We start from the raw sequence: 18523 nt of genomic DNA, 5'->3' as shown, positions 1-18523 counted from the left end.
TTTGATAGATTATCTCAGAATTTGCAGGTGGGATATAGGAGGCAAAACCCACTGATTTATCTTATCAGGGCAGCAGGGTAAAAGTGAAATAGGGTTAATTAATGAAGCCCAGCAGGAAATCAACAGCAAATGTTGACAAGGAAATCATCTTGACAAAATTTTGAAATGAAAGTACCCGTGGCGGGGCGCGGCGGCTCACGCCTGTATAATCCCAGCACTTTGGGAGGCCGAGGCAGGTGGATCACGAGGTCAGGAGATCGAGACCATCCTGGCCAACATGGTGAAACCCCACCTCTACTAAAAATACAAAAATTAGCTGGGCATGGTGGCATGTGCCTGTACTCCCAGCTACGCAGGAGGCTGAGGCAGGAGAATTGCTTGAACCTGGGAGGCAGAGGTTGCAGTGAGCTGAGATCGTGCCACTGCACTCCAGCCTGGTGACATAGTGAGACTCTGTCTCAAAAAACAAAAACAAAAACAAAAACAAAAACAAAAACAAAACAAAAAAACGCACCTGAAATTAACGTTGAGATAAAGTTTTTTTTTGTAAACTGCAATTTTCCAAAGTATATGTTTGGTGTCCTGTGAGTAGTGCTGCTTTGATACAGCACCAGGCAGCATTCCAACATGTGGGGAAGCCATGGAGGCCTGTCCTCCTGCAGCCTGTCTCTACCACCCTACCCTGTCCTGTCCAGGAGCCTAGAAACAGGTTGGTCTCCCAGCATCCAGGCTTTGGAGAAGAGATAGCTTGCAAAGGGATTACCCTCTGTGGAGGATATTCTTTTGTTTCATTCTAACAAAACTCTATTCTCCCTCTGTTGCCAGGCTGGAGTGCAGTGACGTGATCTTGGCTCACTGCAACCTCTGCCTACCGGGTTCAAACGATTCTCCTGCCTCAGCCTCCCAAGTAGCTGTGACTACAGGCATGCACCACCACGCCCAGCTGATTTTTTTTGTAATTTTTAGTAGAGACAGGGTTTCACCATATTGGCCAGGATGGTTTCGATCTCCTGACATCGTGATCTACCCACCTCAGCCTCCCAAAGTGCTGGGATTACAGGAGTGAGCCATCATGACCGACCAACTGAATCTTTATATATTAACCCAGCCCCTTGGCAGATACTGTGTTTGCTAAATACAGCAATGCTGGAAGATTGGAAAGTTTAACTGGTTTTTCTCTTATAGAAATTGCATTCATGCATTTGGGGAGTAACGTTTCACAGATGAATATTTTTACTGGGTACATGATTTTCCCTAAAGGGAAATGGTTAGGTTGAAGTGTGCTGACATTAGAAAGTGAAGGGTAAAACCTGGTGTTGGTCATTGAACCTGAGTTCTCACTTTAACAATCCCAGAGGTTGCAAATTCAGATGCTTTGAGGGGCCAGAAAGGTAACAGAAGTGTTTAAAGTAGCCTCGACTTAGCTCTAGCTGATTGTTGCCTCATGGGAATGCGGCTCAATGTTGCCAGATCTTTTTTTATTTTTTATTTTTTTAAATTACAGGCCAGGAACCAGATTCATTTGTGAAATCTCCCCATTTGTGAATGCTGGTAACTTATTCAAAAAGTTTAAAACATTGTGTGGTCTAAATAAAACATACATAGGCCGTGTGGCTTCTGATTAAGACTTTCTGCCCGGCCTAAGGATGCCTGCAACACATATTTTATTGAAATATATGATGCACGATCCCTTAAGGGCATAAATTTTATCACTTAAATGTCTCTTGTCTCTTAATTGAAGAATCTAACACATACACAACAGGTCAAGAATAACAGTTCTAAGAAAAATGCTGTCAGTAAGTAAATGTACCTTGGAGTGAAGTACAGAAGATTTTTATCTTTCATAAATTATTCCCAGTGGTTTCAGTTTGGCATACAGCAAAGATACAGACTGGATTCTGAGAACCTCCTCCTGCCCCCCAAAATTCCTGGCTTTGGCACAGAAAGGGCCACACGGCTCTTCCATCAAGCCTTGGCATTTCCTACTGGTGGAGATGGATTTTTCTACACAAGAGCTCAGATTTTCTCTCACTAAAAAGACGTGCTTGATTTTTAAATTGGAAATTTACAAAAGGAGTGAAATGAAGTGTGAGTAGTAAGGTAGTGGATGTCTGTGTGCATCCTCGTGCCCAACCCCAGAAGCATTGAAGCCTGAGGCTCAGCCTCTCCCAGGCACTCCTCAGGTCCTCTGAAGGCCCTTCAGTCACACAAGCTAAGAACTTGCTGAATTTGAAAAGCAATTTGCCCTTTGGCATCATCATATAAAGAGATTTACCTCCAGATGATAATAGGTGAAGACAAAGACTTACAGGTGGTTGGTGGTTGTTGGTTTTTAAAGCCAACTGTGATCCCATCAATGTATTTCTAAGGAAAATGTAAACTGTTCATACATTCTCTTAAACATCACAGTGAAAAGCAAGTACCCGTATGTGTGATAGGCAGGCAGAGGGCTCCACCTGCTCTGCCCGTGGCAAAGGCCCTTGGCCACACTGGTGAAAAGCTTGGCTTCTGCACAGATACCCATGTCGTGCCATCCAACTGGAGCGCCGGTGGACCCCAAAGGCAGGGCAGGGCAGGGGGAGGGGATCTTTTGAAATGTTTCCAGGAGCTCTGTCCAGCTGTCTGTTTGTCTTCCAGCCCAGAACTGCTGCACAAAGCTACAAGGACACTGATGAGACCATGGATCTGCTGCTGTTCTCTAGGGAAGACTTGGCTTGGAGTGTGGCTGCCTGGATTCGAAAGTGTGTCCTTGACTCCATGGAGTAATTCTTGTAGTTTTGCCTGGAATTGAGCAGAGAATCAGACACATGAGCCTGCTTGCTCCCAGAGATGCTTTTCCTCCTGTTGGAGCTGTGTGAGCCCCGCCAGCCAAGGAAGGACTGTAGAGAAATTCCTGGGTCCCGAGAGCACTGAGCCCTGCCCAGTGGGAGAGTTAACCAGGAGGGTTTGTGGCCCCTCACCCCTGGTATCATGCCCACTGGAACCACTCCTGGTCCTCCTGGGTTCCTAAGCTTGAAGGGGTGGTTGTAGGGAATAGACCTCTAGCCTGGAAGGCAGGAGTCATGGGTCCTCACACAGCCGTGCAGCTGGCTTCTGATGTGACCTTGGGAACTTACTTCCTACCTCTGGGGGTCTAACTGCCCATTCATACATTAAGAAGGAAGTCTTCCTATGACAGGTGACAGCTGGATTCCGAGGGACACAGGTCCGCCCTCTAGACTGCCAGACTGGCCTTGCTAGCAACTCCACTCACTGCTGTCTGGGCAACTCTGTCCCCAGCCAGTTCCTGAGCTGAGTTCAGAGGGAGCAAAGGACAGATAGGTTATCCAAGGCTTACTTGGCAGATTCCAAGAGTTTGATGGCCTCTTCATTTCTGCCTTGCTCCATAAACAGCAGGGCTAGCTCCAGCAGGGCGTTTGGGATCAAGTAGTGGTCATATTTAATCTTCTTTTCACTGCAGAACAGAAGACATGGCTCAGGTTCCTCCTCCTGAGCCTTTCCCAAACTGCACGTGAGGATTTCCTAACCTGAACTGCAATTTTGGGAGGTTCCCACTACCAAGCTATAGAAAGGCTGGGATCCACAACAAAGCCTTCCCATCCTGTGTGTAACCTTGGGCTCCAGCTCCCTGACAACTTATGGCTCCTGTCATGTCCTTAATCCACCGCCACCTAAGTCCCAACCTCCCTTTCTCCAGGTTGAATGATTTATTGAACTGTAAAGTCTCCTGTCTCTGACCTGTCCCCTCTGACCTGTCCCCTCTGACCCGACCTCCATGCTGCCCTGGAGATATCTTCCTTGCCCGGTGCCCTTTCTGGCTCTCTTCTTTGGAATACAATTTAGCCTTGTGAACAAAACATCCAGGCCCTTCTCATTCTATCCCTCCTTATTTCATCTTCAATCTTTTCTCTCTATGACTTCACCCAGGCAGGCAAAGACCCCATCGCCGTCACCCCGCCTCAGGTGTCTTTCCTGTGTCCATGCACTGGTGCATGCTGTCCCTACTCCACCTCAAACCTGTCCTCCCTTGCTTTCTCCGCCTGATGAACTTCCCACTTTCAACGTCAGCCTTGGAAAGCCTTTCCTAGTACCTCCCATGAAGTTCAGGTCCCTCCTCGGGCACCTGCTGTCCTCTCTGCTTTCCTCTAGCATGGTCCTGATGAGCCTTGGTTGGGCTGCCTACAGCTTGCCATCTGTCATATTGCCCTCCCCGAGGGCAAGGACAGAGTTGCTGAATTACAAACTCCAGGGCACACTGTTCACTCGAAACAACGTGTATGTGCTCCTGTAGTCACGCAATTTGGTGGCACTGGGAGGCTAGGTCTGAATTATCTGTACAGGTCCCGGCACAAGTCCTGGCAAGAGTGGACACTAGTTTAGTACCTGTGTGGTGAGCGGGGGTTGGCTAGGGTCAGCCACTGCAGTGGGCATGAGGATGGAGAAGCCCTGAATATTCTACCCAGGAGACTCAGACCGAGCAGGAGCAGCTGCAGAGGCACTTACTTGGCAGAGATGCTCCTAAAATTCTCCTCGGCCTCCCGGGCACGGCCCAGGTATTTCAGACACAGGCCTTTCAACAATTTCACCAAGCACTCGTCATCCACTGAGTACTCGTTCTCTGCAAATAGGGATGTGAGGGAAAAAGACAGACTTGTTCATTTCTGCAGCAGTTACTTATAGAGCCCCCTACTCTGTGCTAGGTCAAAGGGACACAGGTAAATCAGACATGGTCCCTGTCCTCACGGGGGGTCACATCTGAGAAGGAAAGGCAAATACTGAGACAATGACAATACAGTGAGGTCAGGACTGAAGGAAGCCCCATGGCTGTGGGAGCCCAGAGGCTTTGACCCTACCAAGGGGACAAGGAACAGCTGCTTGGAGGAGCTCAGTCTAGAGAGGGAAAGGAGAATTGCCAGGGTAGGGAACGGGGGAAGGACATTTTTGGCAAAGGGAACCTTCAGCTGTAAAAACCTGACCTAGCCTGGCAGGCTCAAGGGCCTGAGGGAAGTCACCTGGGCCTTTCTCCAGCATCTCTTCCGCCTTGGTGATGATCTCAAGCATCCCATCTGTGAGTGTCGGCTGCTTCCCAATCACAGCGTAGCCATTCCAGATGTACATCATTTCCTGAAGGCAGGAGGGCAAGTCAGTCCCAGGCTTCTTTCCTAATGGGGCCTCAGTTTTCCCATCTACAAAATGGGCAGTTCAGATCAGAGGTTCCCTAAAGGCCCTTCTAGCTCTAATCATCCATAACAGGTCTCAGTCAGCCTGTGAAGCTGTGGGCCTGAGGGGATCATGGGAGCCTTATCATTGATTTCGTACTGAGCTCTCACCTTACCCCAGTGCAGATGTAAGATGGACCAGTGTCCGTACTGTGCTGCTCATAGCTGCCGAAGTTTTCCAGCTATTTTTCTGCTCATGCCCTCCCTGAGTGCTATTACGTCCTTTCTCCCAACCTCTCTGGGGCCACTTTCTGTCCTTTGAGGACCAGGCCATGCTCCATACACACATTTCAGGACAACAGAATTTAAGGCTATGTCACCTTCTCTCCTACTCCTATTCTCCCAAAGCAACAGGCTAAATAATGACACTCATATTCCATTTCCTTTAGAATGAAGTTACCATCATTGAGACTCTTAAAACACATCTGATTCCTTTTTTTCTTTTTCTTAGATTTTTTTTTTTAATTAAAAAAATTTTGGGGGGCCAGGCACAGTGGCTCACGCCTGTAATCCCAGCACTTTGGGAGGCCAAGGTGAGTGGATCACCTGAGGTCAGGAGTTCGAGACCAGCCTGGCCAACATGGTGAAACCCCATCTCTACTAAAAATACAAAAACTGGCCGGGTGTGGTGGCACGTGCCTGTAATCCCAGCTACTCAGGAGGCTGAGACAGGAGCATTGCTTGAATCCAGGAGGCGGAGGTTGCAGTGAGCCAAGATGGCGCCATTGCAGTCCAGCCTGGGTGACAGAGACACCGTCAAAAAAAAAAAATCTTGGGGCCAGATATGGTGGCTCACACCTGTAATCCCAGCACTTTGGGAGGCTTAGGCAGGTGGATCACGATCACTTGAGCTCAGGAGTTCGAGACCAGCCTGGACAACATGGCAAAACTCCATCTCCACCAAAAAAAAAAAAAAAAAAATTAGCCAGGCATGGTGGTGCAAGCCTGGGGTCCCAGCTACTTGGGAGGCTTAGGTGGGAGGATTGCTGGAGCCCAAGAAATCTAAGCTGCAGTGAGCTATGATCACCCCACTGCATTCTAGCCTGGGTGACAGAGTGAGACTCTGTCTCAAAAAAAAAAAAAAAAAAAAAAAAAATTTATTTCCACCTTGTCTTTGTTAGGTTACTGGTTCCTTTTCTTTGTTTGTTTTTGCCTTGACTGCCAGGAAGCTCAGAATACTAAATTAGGCTGAACATGGTGGCTCATGCCTGTAATCCCAGCACTTTGGGAGGCTGAGGTAAGAGGATCTCTTGAGCCCTGGAGTTCACCACCACCTTGGGCAACACAGTAAGATACTGTCTCTACAAAAAAATAAAAATAGTAGCTAAGCATGGGTGCTCGCCTGTAGTTAGGAGGCTGACATGAGAAGATCCTTTGAGCCCAGGAGTTTGAGGCTGCAGTGAGCTATGATATCACCACTACACTCCAGCCTGTATGACACAGTGAGACCCCCACCTCTAAAATAAATATTTAAAAATAAATAAAATAAAATAATAATACTAAATTAAACTTTCATTCATAGTAACTGTGTTTGCTTAAATGCGCATTTCCTAAACTGTCAAACCAGGTAATGGATGTGAAAACGCTTTGTAGCCATAAAGTTCTAGAAAGACATTATTGTTGTGGTTCTTGTTATTATGTTCTAGGAAGGGAATTTCAGTTTAGATCAGTATTTCTCAAATTGTTCTCTGGTTCCAAGTTAGCAAATGTTTAATTTTATTTTATTTTAGAGACAGGGTCTCACTCTGTCACCCAGGCTGGAGTGCAGTGGCACTATCAGAGCTCACAGCAGCCTTGACCTCCTGGGCTCAAGCTATCCTCCCACCTCAGCCTCCTGAGGAACAGGGACTACAGATGCATGACACCATGCCCCACTAATTTTTGAATTTTTTGTAAAGATGGGACTTCACCATGTTGGCCAGGCTGGTCTTGAACTCCTGCTCTCAAATGATCCACCTACCTTGGCCTCCCAAAGTTCTGGGATTACAGGCATGAACCACCACACCCGGCCAGCAAATGTTTCATTTTTTAAAAAAGGATTCTTCCCTTCCCCACAAATAAATAAAAATTAAAATTAAAAATGATTCTGTGGCCAAATAAGTTAGAGAAAAAACATATCTTTAAGCTTCTTCTTAGATTAATATATAAGACTCCAAGAAAGTCTATAGTATATAAACTGTGTTTAGGCCAGTCTTTCCCAAATGAAATCATTTAATGCATAAATAGTATTTTGCAGATTACAGTTTGGGAAATTCTCCCCTAAGTTTTTGGTATAGTTGCTTCCCTTGCCCTTCCTACAATATCCTCCTGTTCCACTTGATAACAATAGCTTTACTGGATTTTTTTTTTTTTTTTTTTTTTGAGACGGAGTTTCACTCTTGCTGCCCAGGCTGGAGTGCAATGGCACAATCTCGGCAACCTCCACCTCTTGGGTTCAAGAGAGTCTCCTGCCTCAGCCTCCCGAGTAGCTGGGATTACAGGCATGCACCACCACACCCGGCTAATTTTGTATTTGTAGTAGAGACGGGGTTTCTCCATGTTGGTCAGGCTGGTCTCAAACACCCGATCTCAGGTGATCCGCCCGCCTCTGCCTCCCAAAGTGCTGGGATTACAGGCGTGAGCCACCATGACTGGCCTATTGTATATTTTAAACCATAAAATATTTTAAAACTTTAGAAATACTCAGGTTGTAAATGCTGAATCAAACTATAGAAATATTGACCTTTTTTTTGAGACAGAGTCTTACTCTGTCGCCCAGGCTGGAGTGCAGTGGCATGATCTCGGCTCACTGCAAGCTCCGCATCCTGGGTTCACACCATTCTCCTGCCTCAGCCTCCCAAGAAGCTGGGACTACAGGCGCCTGCCACCACACCTGGCTAATTTTTTGTGTTTTTAGTAGAGACAGGGTTTCACCAAGTTAGCCAGGATGATCTCGATCTCCTGACCTCATGATCCGCCCGCCTCGGCCTCCCAAAGTGCTTGGATTACAGGCATGAGCCACCGCGCCCTGCCAAATATTGACCTTTTCAACTGATAAAGTATTTAACACATTTTTCTTGTTCATGCTCATAACTGCTCTGTGAAATGGGAAAGGAATCTATTATTATAGCCATTTTACATAAGGGGAAGAGGGAACCGACCTAAGGCTATTCAGTTAATGAACAGTACAGCCAGGACCAAAAAAAGGTCTCTCAAGCAGGCTTCCTTCTACTTTTCCGGCTCCCTTACTACTTGAATAACAAGGACTCTTAGCAAGCTGGAACTTTATCGGATGCCTACTCAAATCATGCATAGAATTAGCATCACAACCATGGCTCAGAATATGGGCTGTGGGCCGAGACTGCTGAGTTCAAATTCTGACTCCAACTCACCAGCTGTGTGACCTGGGCAAGTTATTTGATCTTTCTACTGATCTGTTAGGTCTTGTTACCCCCATCTGTAAAATGGAGATACCAGCAGCGCCTACTCACAGGGTTGATGTGAGGCTCAAATGAGGCAACAGGCAATGGGTGTGGGCAGCCTTGAACAGAGCAAGTGCTCAATAACAATGTTGGCTATTATGTGAGTTCAGAGTTGAATATAACGTGAAGACGCTGGCCCAGTGAGGGGGACCGTGAAAACAATGAAAATCATTGTGACAAGACTGGAGCAGTCAGGCTGGGATCACAGGCAGCCGGGTGATGCCTCTGCCTCGGCACAGCGACATGGGGCTATCTGTCCAGGAGGGCGACCCTCTCTGCCTCTTATCTGCAGCCTGCCTGTCTCTCCACTCCCAGCCCCAGTGGACCATCTCTTTCTAAGGGGTAGAGGCTGGGTCAGACTCGCAGGTGAATTGCGAAACCCTCCCCAGGTCCCTGAGGCATGAAGGTCTTTCTCCTCATCCACTTCCCCCTGGCTGTGGCTCTCAGTGAATCCTCACAGTCCTATACCCGGAGGGCAGTGCCAGTCCAGACCTCCTACCCACCAGAGCAGGCACTGGCAGCGAGATAGGTTTGGAGGAGAGGTAGCGCCGGGACTTCCGGATGGCAAACTTCTCTGTGGGTAGAGATTTCCCAGCAATCTTGAGCTTCAGGCCTGGCACAGCTCTGCAAAAGAGATGGGGAGGGTGGGAGAGGATGAAAAAGAGTAGGAGAGGGCGGAGGGTCCCCAGCCTACCTAGCCATGCTTGGCCCCTCTCTGGGCCTCAGTTTCCCCATCCGTACAATGACAGTGTTGGACTCTAAAGAGCCTTTTAGGTCTGAAATAGCCTGCGGCTATGGTCTTATTTTAGAGACCCTGCCCCAAGACCTGGCCACTTCCTATGGCTGGGCAAGGGGTTCCTCCCCGCCAGCTGGCAGAGGTGCCAGTGTGCCAAACACCCCTGGGCCAGTCCTGCCTCCTAGTTATCGCCTCCACTCCCAGGCCCCATTTCCGGGGAGGACTCAAGAGAAGTTTAATCCTGATTTCACAGGAGAGACCAACACTCAGAGAAAGGGTGCGACCTACCCAACACCAAACAGCTCAAACCCTTAATTAACTCTTGACTCTAGAGTTTTCACCTTCTCAGCTGTTTCCAGGGACAGAGCAAAATGCGGTATGCCACCAGGCACGCCTCCACATCTGGGGCCTCACCCACCCAGCTCCATCCCACCCTCCTCCTATTTCTGCCACAGTCACTGGGTGTGGTTGTGACCTCAGGCCTGAGCCATTTAGGCACAGGAAACAGCTGGATGTGGGTGTGAGGTCCCCCCAAACTCTTCGTTTGCTTATTCACTGTAGAACCTCTCTTGGCCTTAATTTCCTCATCTCTAAAATGAAGGTAATGACACCTGGCCGCCTAGGCTTTCTGGAAGAGTCATCTGAGAGGGGACATGGAACCTGCTGTAGCAGCTGACACTCTGGAAGTGATGAATGCCCTATTATTGTGACAGCAGTAGCCTAGGAGGCCCATATTATACCCACTTCCAGGTCTGCAAATTGGGGTCAACCTCACCAAGACTGGAGGAAGGCTCCAAGCTCCATCCTCCACCTGCCACGGCTGAGCTCTGCTCTAAAGATGCTTCACAGGAAGCAAATACGGTGGTACAGGAAGAATGAAAACAGCCACCACTTAGCGGGCAGCTTCTAGGCTCCTAGTTCTATGCCAGGCTCTTTACATTTATTATCTAGTTGATTTGCAAAACAGTGCTGCGAGGTGGAGGTTGTTATTCCCATTTTACAGATGCCGAAGTTGTCCCAGGTGACACAGCTAAGAACAAGCAGAGGCTGGGTTTACTCCTGTTTGTTCGATTTCGACTCTCAGCTCTCCACTGTGCTTCTCTGAGTGTCTCAGGTTAACTCAGCAGAGTGAAAGACCTTCCCTCCCCGGACCTTGGTGGCCATATCTGTCCTACTGCCCACATGAAAGAGACTTGGAGGGAGATGATATTGACAAAACCATTTCTGTGAAAGAAAGCTTCTGAAGAAATTCAAAGGGCTCCAACCACCAGTAGCAGCAGCATGGGGTGGCAATGGGAGGGGAGGACACGCAGGTGGGTCAGTCCTGGGGTGGGGGCAGGGAGTCACCCTACTCCTCCCTCCGCAGTGCCCACAGCTCAGGATAGCCTGGCTGGTCTGTCCATAGCGGCCTACACAGTGGGAGCACGATGGTGAGACCCACCTAAATAATTCCACTTCGTCGTCCCCGAATGGCTTGTACTCCTCCTTACCAAACATGCTGAGGTAGGCGGCCTTCATGTAAATGTAGGTGGCCTGTGTGAGACAGAGCAACAGCCAGGTGTGAGCAGCCCTCCTCCAGCCCCAGCCCGGCTGGAATCTGCAGACGGACCTCACGTGGCCCAGCATAGGAGCTCGCATTGTCTCCAAGCCCCAGGGGAAAAACGAAGGTAAGAAGTTGAAGCAACTTGAAGACCGGAATCCAGGACAACCCATGTCAAAGCAGCCACCTTCTTCTCCACTTGAAGCAGTGGCAAGAAGAACCCATGCAACTAGTAATGGGTAGGACAGGCTGAGGCTGCGGCAGACACACAAGGACAGGGGCTCAATCGGGGTTTCCGGGAAGCAACACCTTCAGAGTGGGCCCCTGAAGGGCAATGGGGAAATTCCCTGAGGCCCCAGACAGGGCCTTACAGCCAAGGGGAAGGGGCTGAGCAAAGCCAGGAGGCGACAGGATGTGTGTGGATTATCAATAGACGATGAAGCACGGGCTGTAAAAAAAAAGAGGCTTGAGCCAGAAACGTGAGCAGGGCCTGGGTCGGCTCAGCTCGGGCCACTCTGGTAGAACTATCTGCCTTGCTGTGTGCCAGGCACATCAAATCCGGCACCTCGCTTGATCCCAAAGCCAATGCCAGAAAGGAGTCCGTACCCTACCTCTGCTTCCTGGGACCCCAGAGCTACTGGGGCAGAGCCGGGAGTCGACCCCACGGCCTTGCCCACTAGATGCACAGCCAGCCCTGACAGTGAAACCGTGGCCCTGCGGGAGAACCCCTACCCCACCCAGTTCTCCCTGCACGCCACGCCCCTTCCTCAGAAGTCCTGAGACAGGAGCCTGGCTCTGTGCTGCCCTCAGGTGGCCAAGTTCCGAACCATAGCTCTTGCCTCTTGGCTAAGAAAGGGTGGAGAGGAAAGGGCGCCGGACATCCGGGAGTCCTGCCTAGAGCAGGCGGAAAGCGGCCTCCACCTGGCAGCCCCACCCATGCCCGGGCCTCAACCCGCCCTTTACAGCATGAGGAAAAGCTGGTCTTTGTGGGAAGAGTCTCCCTCCCTGAAACCTGTTCCCGGTCCCACCTTTTTTTTTTTTTGAGATGGTCTTGCTCTGTCGCCCAGACTGAGGCTGGAGTGCAATGGCGCGATCTCGGCTCACTGCAACCTCCGCCTCCCGGCTTGTAGCTGGGACTACAAGCATGCACCACCACGCCTGGCAATTTTTGTATTTTTTAGTAGAGATGGGGTTTCACCATGTTGGCCAGGCTGGTTTCAAACTCCTGACCTCAAGTTATCCGCCCGCCTCAGCCTCCCAAAGTGCTGGGATTACAGGCATGAGCCACTGCGCCTGGCCCCGGTCCCATCTTTAACCTCCAGGGTTGCCCTTGTCCTCTCCCTTTCCCCTGCCCCTGACGTGGAGGCACCAAGTCCCAGTGACTTTACCTCCCGTCTCACTCTAGGATCCTGCTGGCCTTGCCCTACGGCTCTCATTATCGCACTGCCACCATCTCCACACCGTCTCCCTGTTCCAGGCTACCCGGGATGTCTTTCTGCTGTCCTGGTACACATTGTCTCCTGTCTCCCTGCTCCCACTCCTGTCCCCTGCAAGCCATTTCGCACGCTGACCTTTTTAAGTCAGCTCACGTCAGTCCCTTCTGGAAATCTGGTTGTATCCCATCACACTCAGGAGACATCTACTGTTTCCCCGACACCCGCCACACTCTAGCCATACGACGGCCTCCGGGCTGCTCCCAGGACACATCGAACACACTCCTGCCCTGCCCTACACAGCTCCCTCTGCCCAAATGGCCTGCTTGTGACTGCCATGCACTGCTCCTGCGCTCCATTCTGGTGTCCTCTGAGACAGGCCTCCCCTGACCTCCCCTTACAAAGGAGCCCCTCCCGTCACTCCCTGCGCCCGGCCTCGCTTGTTCTTCACTTCTCTTACTGGAACCAGACATCATGTTATATTGCATATCTGTGTTTCTTGTCTCTCTCCCCACTAGGATGTGAGCCTTCAGAGGGGGTCTTTTCCTGCTCACTCTTGTATTTCCTGGCCTAGAACAGGACCTGGCAAGTGGGGATGGCCCAGCAACTGCTGGTGGGCTTCCTAAAGCACCTATCTAAGCCACAAGCCTGCCAGGGCTCCCCTACTGCTAGATAAAGCCCAAACAGCCACTCACGTCCTCCATGGCCTGCCCTAACCTTTCTTTTTCTGGCTCATCTTCTGCCATTTCCTCCCCTACACTCCTTAAACTCTCCTCGGGCCTCTGCCTGTGCTGTTCCTCGGCCTGGGATGCCATTATCCCTTCTCCACCAGGCTCACCTCCAAGAGCCTTCCCTCCTGCCCACAGACAGCTCACCCTCACAGCACCAGCAGGGTTAGGATGGAGGCTGTGACTGAGAGTTGTGGATGCCCCAGCTCTCCAGAGAAGTATGGCGGCCACACTGGGGGAAAAGAGCAGCTGTCTCCCCTGATACAGGCCCCCTGCTCTTCTGCTGTGCAGACTCTTCACCCCATGGCACAGAGCCCCTCCGCAACGCTCTGGCTTCTGAGCCTTTGGTCCTGCCGCCCTCTCGGCTTGGGGTGTCCTCTCACTTCCTCCACTCTGCCTCCCTAAATCCTTCCTCTCCAAGACCCACCTCAGAGGTCTCTCCTCAGAAGCCTTCCTGTCCTCTTGGGTTGCCCGAGGATGCCTTTAGCTCCTTGGGTTTCCCAAGCCCTGAGCAGGCCACTGTCACCGCCTTGTTTCTGGCCATCTAAGCCTCCAGGCTGCCAGCACTGGGGGAAACACAAAGGCCTCCACAGGGCTGACTGTAGGAGATAGGTCAGGGTGGGAAAAATTATATAAAGCAGCAAACCTTCTTGGAAGGCTGGGAGGTTTTGCAAAAGCTTTGGGAAAGGATGTGGCTGAAGACAGCTGAGTTCTCTCAGAGTAGATAACAAGAAGGGAATTGATCTAGATAAGTTAGTTTACTTAGGCCTCAGAACCTGGCCTTTAATCATCGGAGCAGAGGACTGCTCTCTCCGGGGGTGGGGCGGGGGGCACAATGTTAATTACCCAGAAATGGAGTTTGCTTTAGGCCTTTGTCATTACATCTGTACTAAATAAATGCAAGCATGGCCGGCTTATGGGGGCTGCTGCTAACTCTGGCAAGGGTCCCCTATCTGCTGACAGGCAAGCCTGTGTCTGCGTACTCTGTTCATCCATCACTCAGTCAGGGTCTGCGGGTCAGACCCAGCAGCTGACCTCGGAGGATCCTGGCAGAGAGGGGCACTGCCTGCACAGAGCGGGTGGTGCCTATGGCAATGGCCAGAGGCCCAGGCCCCAGGACTATAAGTTGGTGGAGTCTGCGATGGCCAAGTTCTGGAGATTAGAAATGGGTGGGGCCCCAGAACTCAAGAGTGTTACAACCCCCGTTTTTCACAGGAAGTCCTCAGGAGGAGAGTGTTGCAGAGAGAGCGGGACTGGCCACCCCAGCGGGCTAGGAACTGAGCCAGACTTGCTGACAGCTGGGAGGCCTGGCCCACCTTCTGTTCCTCTATATAGCAGCTGTGTGCCCCCACCAGGTCTCCCTTTCCCCATGTGGTTAGCCCCAGCCACCCACCTCACTCTACAGGAAGGCTTCAAGAGTCACTTTCAGTTCAAAAAGGTTCCCTAAGGCCTGGAGTCCCAGCACTTTAGGAGGCAGGGATGGGAAGATTGCTTGGGCCCAGGAGTTCAAGACCAGCCTGACCAACATAGCAAGACCCTATCTCTCAAAAAAGAAAAAAGGTTCCCTGAGGCTTTGTCCTTGTTGGGAGTAGGAGGGGGTGTGGGGGCCATGGGAGCTGGGCCTGAGGAAGCACCTTCAGTAGCAGGGTGGGCTCAGGGCAAGCCCCGACTCCTCGGGAGGACTCTAGGAGCAAGAGAGAAGCAGAGGCCTCTGAGTCACACAGGACTGTCCTCAAATCCAGTGTCTGTCACCAACAGCCATGTGGGTGGGAAAGTCACAGTCCTCGCTTAGTGTCAGTGGCCCTCATGTGCCCAATGGAGATAATAACTTCTCCTCACTGGGTGTGGTGTGGAGGACAGGACAGGAGCCAGACACGTTGAGAGCTCAGTAGAAGCCTGTTCCCTTCCCTAGCCCCACCTGCCCCAGACCCAGAGAATTCCCCTCCAGCTTGGTCCCCAGGCAGGGCTACTGAAAAGAGACCTCCATGTGGAGGAGGGGGAGGGACCAGATGCAGATGACAGGTCTCCTAACAGGTGCCAATGCGGGTCAGTTCTAACAGCTGCCTGGAGCTTTGCAGGGAAAGCATCTAAGGTCACAGCCAGGCTCATGGCAGAGGATTGATTAGCAATGTCTGCTATGGGCAGGGGATGAAGCCATGAAGACACATGTCCTGTGTATTTACAAATAACAGATTAGACGTTTGCTGAGCTAGGTGGTTCTAAGACTCTTGGTTCCAATTTCTGCACTATCATTACTATGATGGTACAAGCTAACACTTATTTCAATACTTACCATGATAAATTTCATCTTTGGTAGGCAAGCATCTGTTTGGCTTTGTTTTGCCTATATGGCATCTTGTAATCCCTCCACTATTTCTGGGTGCATCATTTTCTTCTGTGGAACCACTCCTCTCCTACTCTCAGCCCATGAAGAATCTTCCCACCCCTCTGTTCCAGGCATTGGCATGTGACAAGTCAGACCAGTGAGGCTGAATTGTGGGACTCTGGTTGAAACCAAGGGGAGGATGTGAGTAGAAGCAGCCCATGGCCACCTTGCCTGTCACATGGAGAGAAGCTTCCTGCAAAGATGTCGCAGAAACAAAGATGTCACAGGATAGAGCACAGTCACAGATGGAAAGACCAAGCCAGACATTTCATTTGAATTCCTGGATCCAGCCCTACCTGAAGTCGGAAGTGCCAAGAATGTTCAGTTATATGAGCCTTTTGTGTTTTGGAATTGCATAAGTCCAATATAGTGGCCACTAGCCCTAAAGGCTATTTAAATTTAACATTTAGTTAATTGAATTAAGTAAAACTGAAAGCAATCAGTTTCCCAGCTGCACTAGGCACATTTCATGTGCTCACTGTGTACATGTGACTGGTGACTACCATATGTGGGCAGTGCAGAAGTAGAACATTTCTACCATAGAGACAGTTCTGTTGGACAGAGGGAGCCATGTTTCTGTCCTTTGTGACTAGAAGTCTCTTTGTTACACACTGTGGTTCAGAAGTTTCTCTTGTGGTCTTTAGTTCCTTCCAAGCCTGAGTCCTATTAGAATTTACGGTTATGTTAGATTTCAGCTGAGACATCTGTGTTTAGTTAGGGATTTGGGGCCGGGCGCGGTGGCTCAAGCCTGTAATCCCAGCACTTTGGGAGGCCGAGACGGGCGGATCACGAGGTCAGGAGATCGAGACCATCCTGGCGAACACGGTGAAACCCCGTCTCTACTAAAAAAATACAAAAAACTAGCCGGGCGAGGTGGCGGGCGCCTGTAGTCCCAGCTACACAGGAGGCTGAGGCAGGAGAATGGCGTAAACCCGGGAGGCAGAGCTTGCAGTGAGCTGAGATCCGGCCACTGCGCTCCAGCCCCGGCGACAGAGCGAGACTCCGTCTCAAAAAAAAAAAAAAAAAAAAAAAAAGTTAGGGATTTGGCCCCTGGTCTGGAGGCACACAGTCAGCCCTGTTCACCCAATGCTCCTAACACGTGGCATCAGCCCACCTTGGACCAGCAGTTCTCCTTGCTGAGCAGGTCGGCGTAGAAGTAGGACATCTTCCACTGGCCCTTGTAGGTGAAGCACCACATCAGCTCCCAGTAGCACATGTGGTGGAACTGCTTCCAGTGCTGCTGGGCCTCACAGCACTCCTCGAAACGCCGGATGGCCTGCAGGCACCTTCTGGTCAGCCTGATGGGTGCCCACCCAGCCCCAACCCCTCTGCATCCTCTGCACCTCCCAACACCACAGCAGACCGGGCCTCTCCAGGTCATGGTGGTCCAACCCTGTGCTAGGCTCAGGTGGGGCCCCAGGAGCCAGGAGATCTGGCCTCCAGTTCTGGTTTTACCTCCTAAGTCTTACATGACCTTGGGCCTAAATACAGTCCCCGCCTGGGACTCTGGTTTTTTGTAACAAATTGAAAGAACAGGACAGAGCTATAATGGAGGGGAGGTACCAGACTCCAGCCTAATGGCCATGCCCTAAACAGATGGGCTTTCCTAACCTCTGCCTCCCTCAAGCACCTCCCCGCACCTCCTTCCACTGCAATGCTGCAGTCCTATATCTCCCAGTCAAAATCCCAGGCACCACAAATGCCTCCTCCTCCATCTTCCCAGGCTGCTGTGTCCAAAGGGCCTCTCCCTCTCCTGCTCTCTGGTTGGTTCTCTCTTGGGGACCCCCTCCCAGTCTGTCCTGTCCCTGAGTATGTCACATGGGCCTGACTTACTGCTGGCCTGGGAGAGCCCGAGGGATCCCCAGCCCCGGCCCAGAGCCCCATCACTCACTGCATCAATGTTGCCTTTAATGACTTCAATCCGCCCTGCGAAGAACAGGAAGATGGCACCCTGCAATGACACATATGCAAGTCCGTGTGGGTCCGTGGGGGTCTGTGGGTGTCTGTGGGCTGGAGGTACCGGGCAGCGCATGGGGCTCACCTTAGGGTACCGGTTCAGGTAGGGCTTCAAGAGCTTCTCGGCCTCCTCGATGTTGACGTTCCCAGTACCTGGAGGAGGTGGTGGGGGAGACACAGAACATGTCAGCACTCCTGGCTCCTGTGATCCTGCCAGCAACCCAGTAGGGGCTTCCCGGGGTCTCCCCTTCCCCCTCTGTGAAATGGGGATAATTCTCCCTGTCCCTAGGGTGACATGAGGATTATATAAGGCAGTGCAGATATCGCCCCAAGCACTTCACAGGGCTCGATAACCAGGAGCCTGTGTCCACCAAGGCTGTGCCCAGAACCATAAGGTGCTGTACACAGTGTCTTCACACCCTCCACAGGGTAGGCACCACCCCCCCCATTTCACAGATGAGAAAACTGAGGCTGGAACCTAGTCACACTGTGAGGCAGTGGGCGTCAGCAGGCCAGTCCCCAGGACAGTGGATGTGGCTCTGTTTCTGGTTTCAGTACCCCTATCCCTAGCCGCAGGGGCATGAGCAGGGTCTGTAGTCCCTCATTCTCCTGCCCCCTTGGAGACGACCAAACCCCAGGGCCCCAGGTCCCCCTGTACAGGGGCACCTACCGAGCACGAAGGTGAGGAAGGTGTGGTAGCACAGCAGGAGCATGACACACAGCACAGCGCGGAAGCTGTGTCCTGACGCGCCCTCCTCCAGCTGCAGCAGCCCATAGTCCTGAGGGGACGGGAGGGTGGGTGAGGCTCCCAGAGAGGGCAGGGGCCTGGGAGGCAGCTGGACAGCTGTGTGGGCAGTGCTGCCAGCAAAGGGGCGGAAGAGCGCTGGAACCCTGGAGGCCGGGTCAGCTGCGTGGCCCTGAGCAAGGGGCTGCCCCTCAGTGCCCCAGCACATTCCTGGGGGAAGGGGACATGGCTGCCAAGGCCAGGACAAAGGCCTGGCGGGTCTCAGGTGTCCCCCACCTTCTCCACAGCCCCTTCCCCACCCTCCCTATAGTCACCGGCT

The 18523-nt window shown here is 51.4% G+C and overlaps 1 protein-coding gene across 22 annotated transcripts in view; it reads right to left on the bottom strand.

Moving 5' to 3' along the window:
- Nucleotides 1-1817: 1817 nt before the first annotated feature.
- The window catches only part of TTC39A (tetratricopeptide repeat domain 39A), a 59084-nt gene continuing 42378 nt past the window's right edge, over nucleotides 1818-18523 (bottom strand). For all 22 annotated transcript variants that reach the window (XM_074007016.1, XM_045371212.3, XM_074007061.1 and 19 more), the window contains 10 exons: nucleotides 18130-18238; nucleotides 17545-17612; nucleotides 17395-17454; nucleotides 16618-16779; nucleotides 10858-10949; nucleotides 9184-9304; nucleotides 5013-5124; nucleotides 4504-4618; nucleotides 3338-3454; nucleotides 1818-2781 (listed from right to left, as the gene is read on the bottom strand). In XM_074007016.1, coding sequence (XP_073863117.1) covers nucleotides 2658-2781; nucleotides 3338-3454; nucleotides 4504-4618; nucleotides 5013-5124; nucleotides 9184-9304; nucleotides 10858-10949; nucleotides 16618-16779; nucleotides 17395-17454; nucleotides 17545-17612; nucleotides 18130-18238 — 1080 coding nt within the window. In that variant the 3' untranslated portion in view covers nucleotides 1818-2657. The remainder of the gene's footprint in view (nucleotides 2782-3337; nucleotides 3455-4503; nucleotides 4619-5012; nucleotides 5125-9183; nucleotides 9305-10857; nucleotides 10950-16617; nucleotides 16780-17394; nucleotides 17455-17544; nucleotides 17613-18129; nucleotides 18239-18523) is intronic.

This window comes from Macaca fascicularis, chromosome 1 (assembly GCF_037993035.2).
Source record: "Macaca fascicularis isolate 582-1 chromosome 1, T2T-MFA8v1.1".
Lineage (NCBI taxonomy): Eukaryota > Metazoa > Chordata > Mammalia > Primates > Cercopithecidae > Macaca > Macaca fascicularis.
Note: the sequence above shows the minus strand (reverse complement) of the source record. Positions and strands in the feature narration are given on the sequence as shown.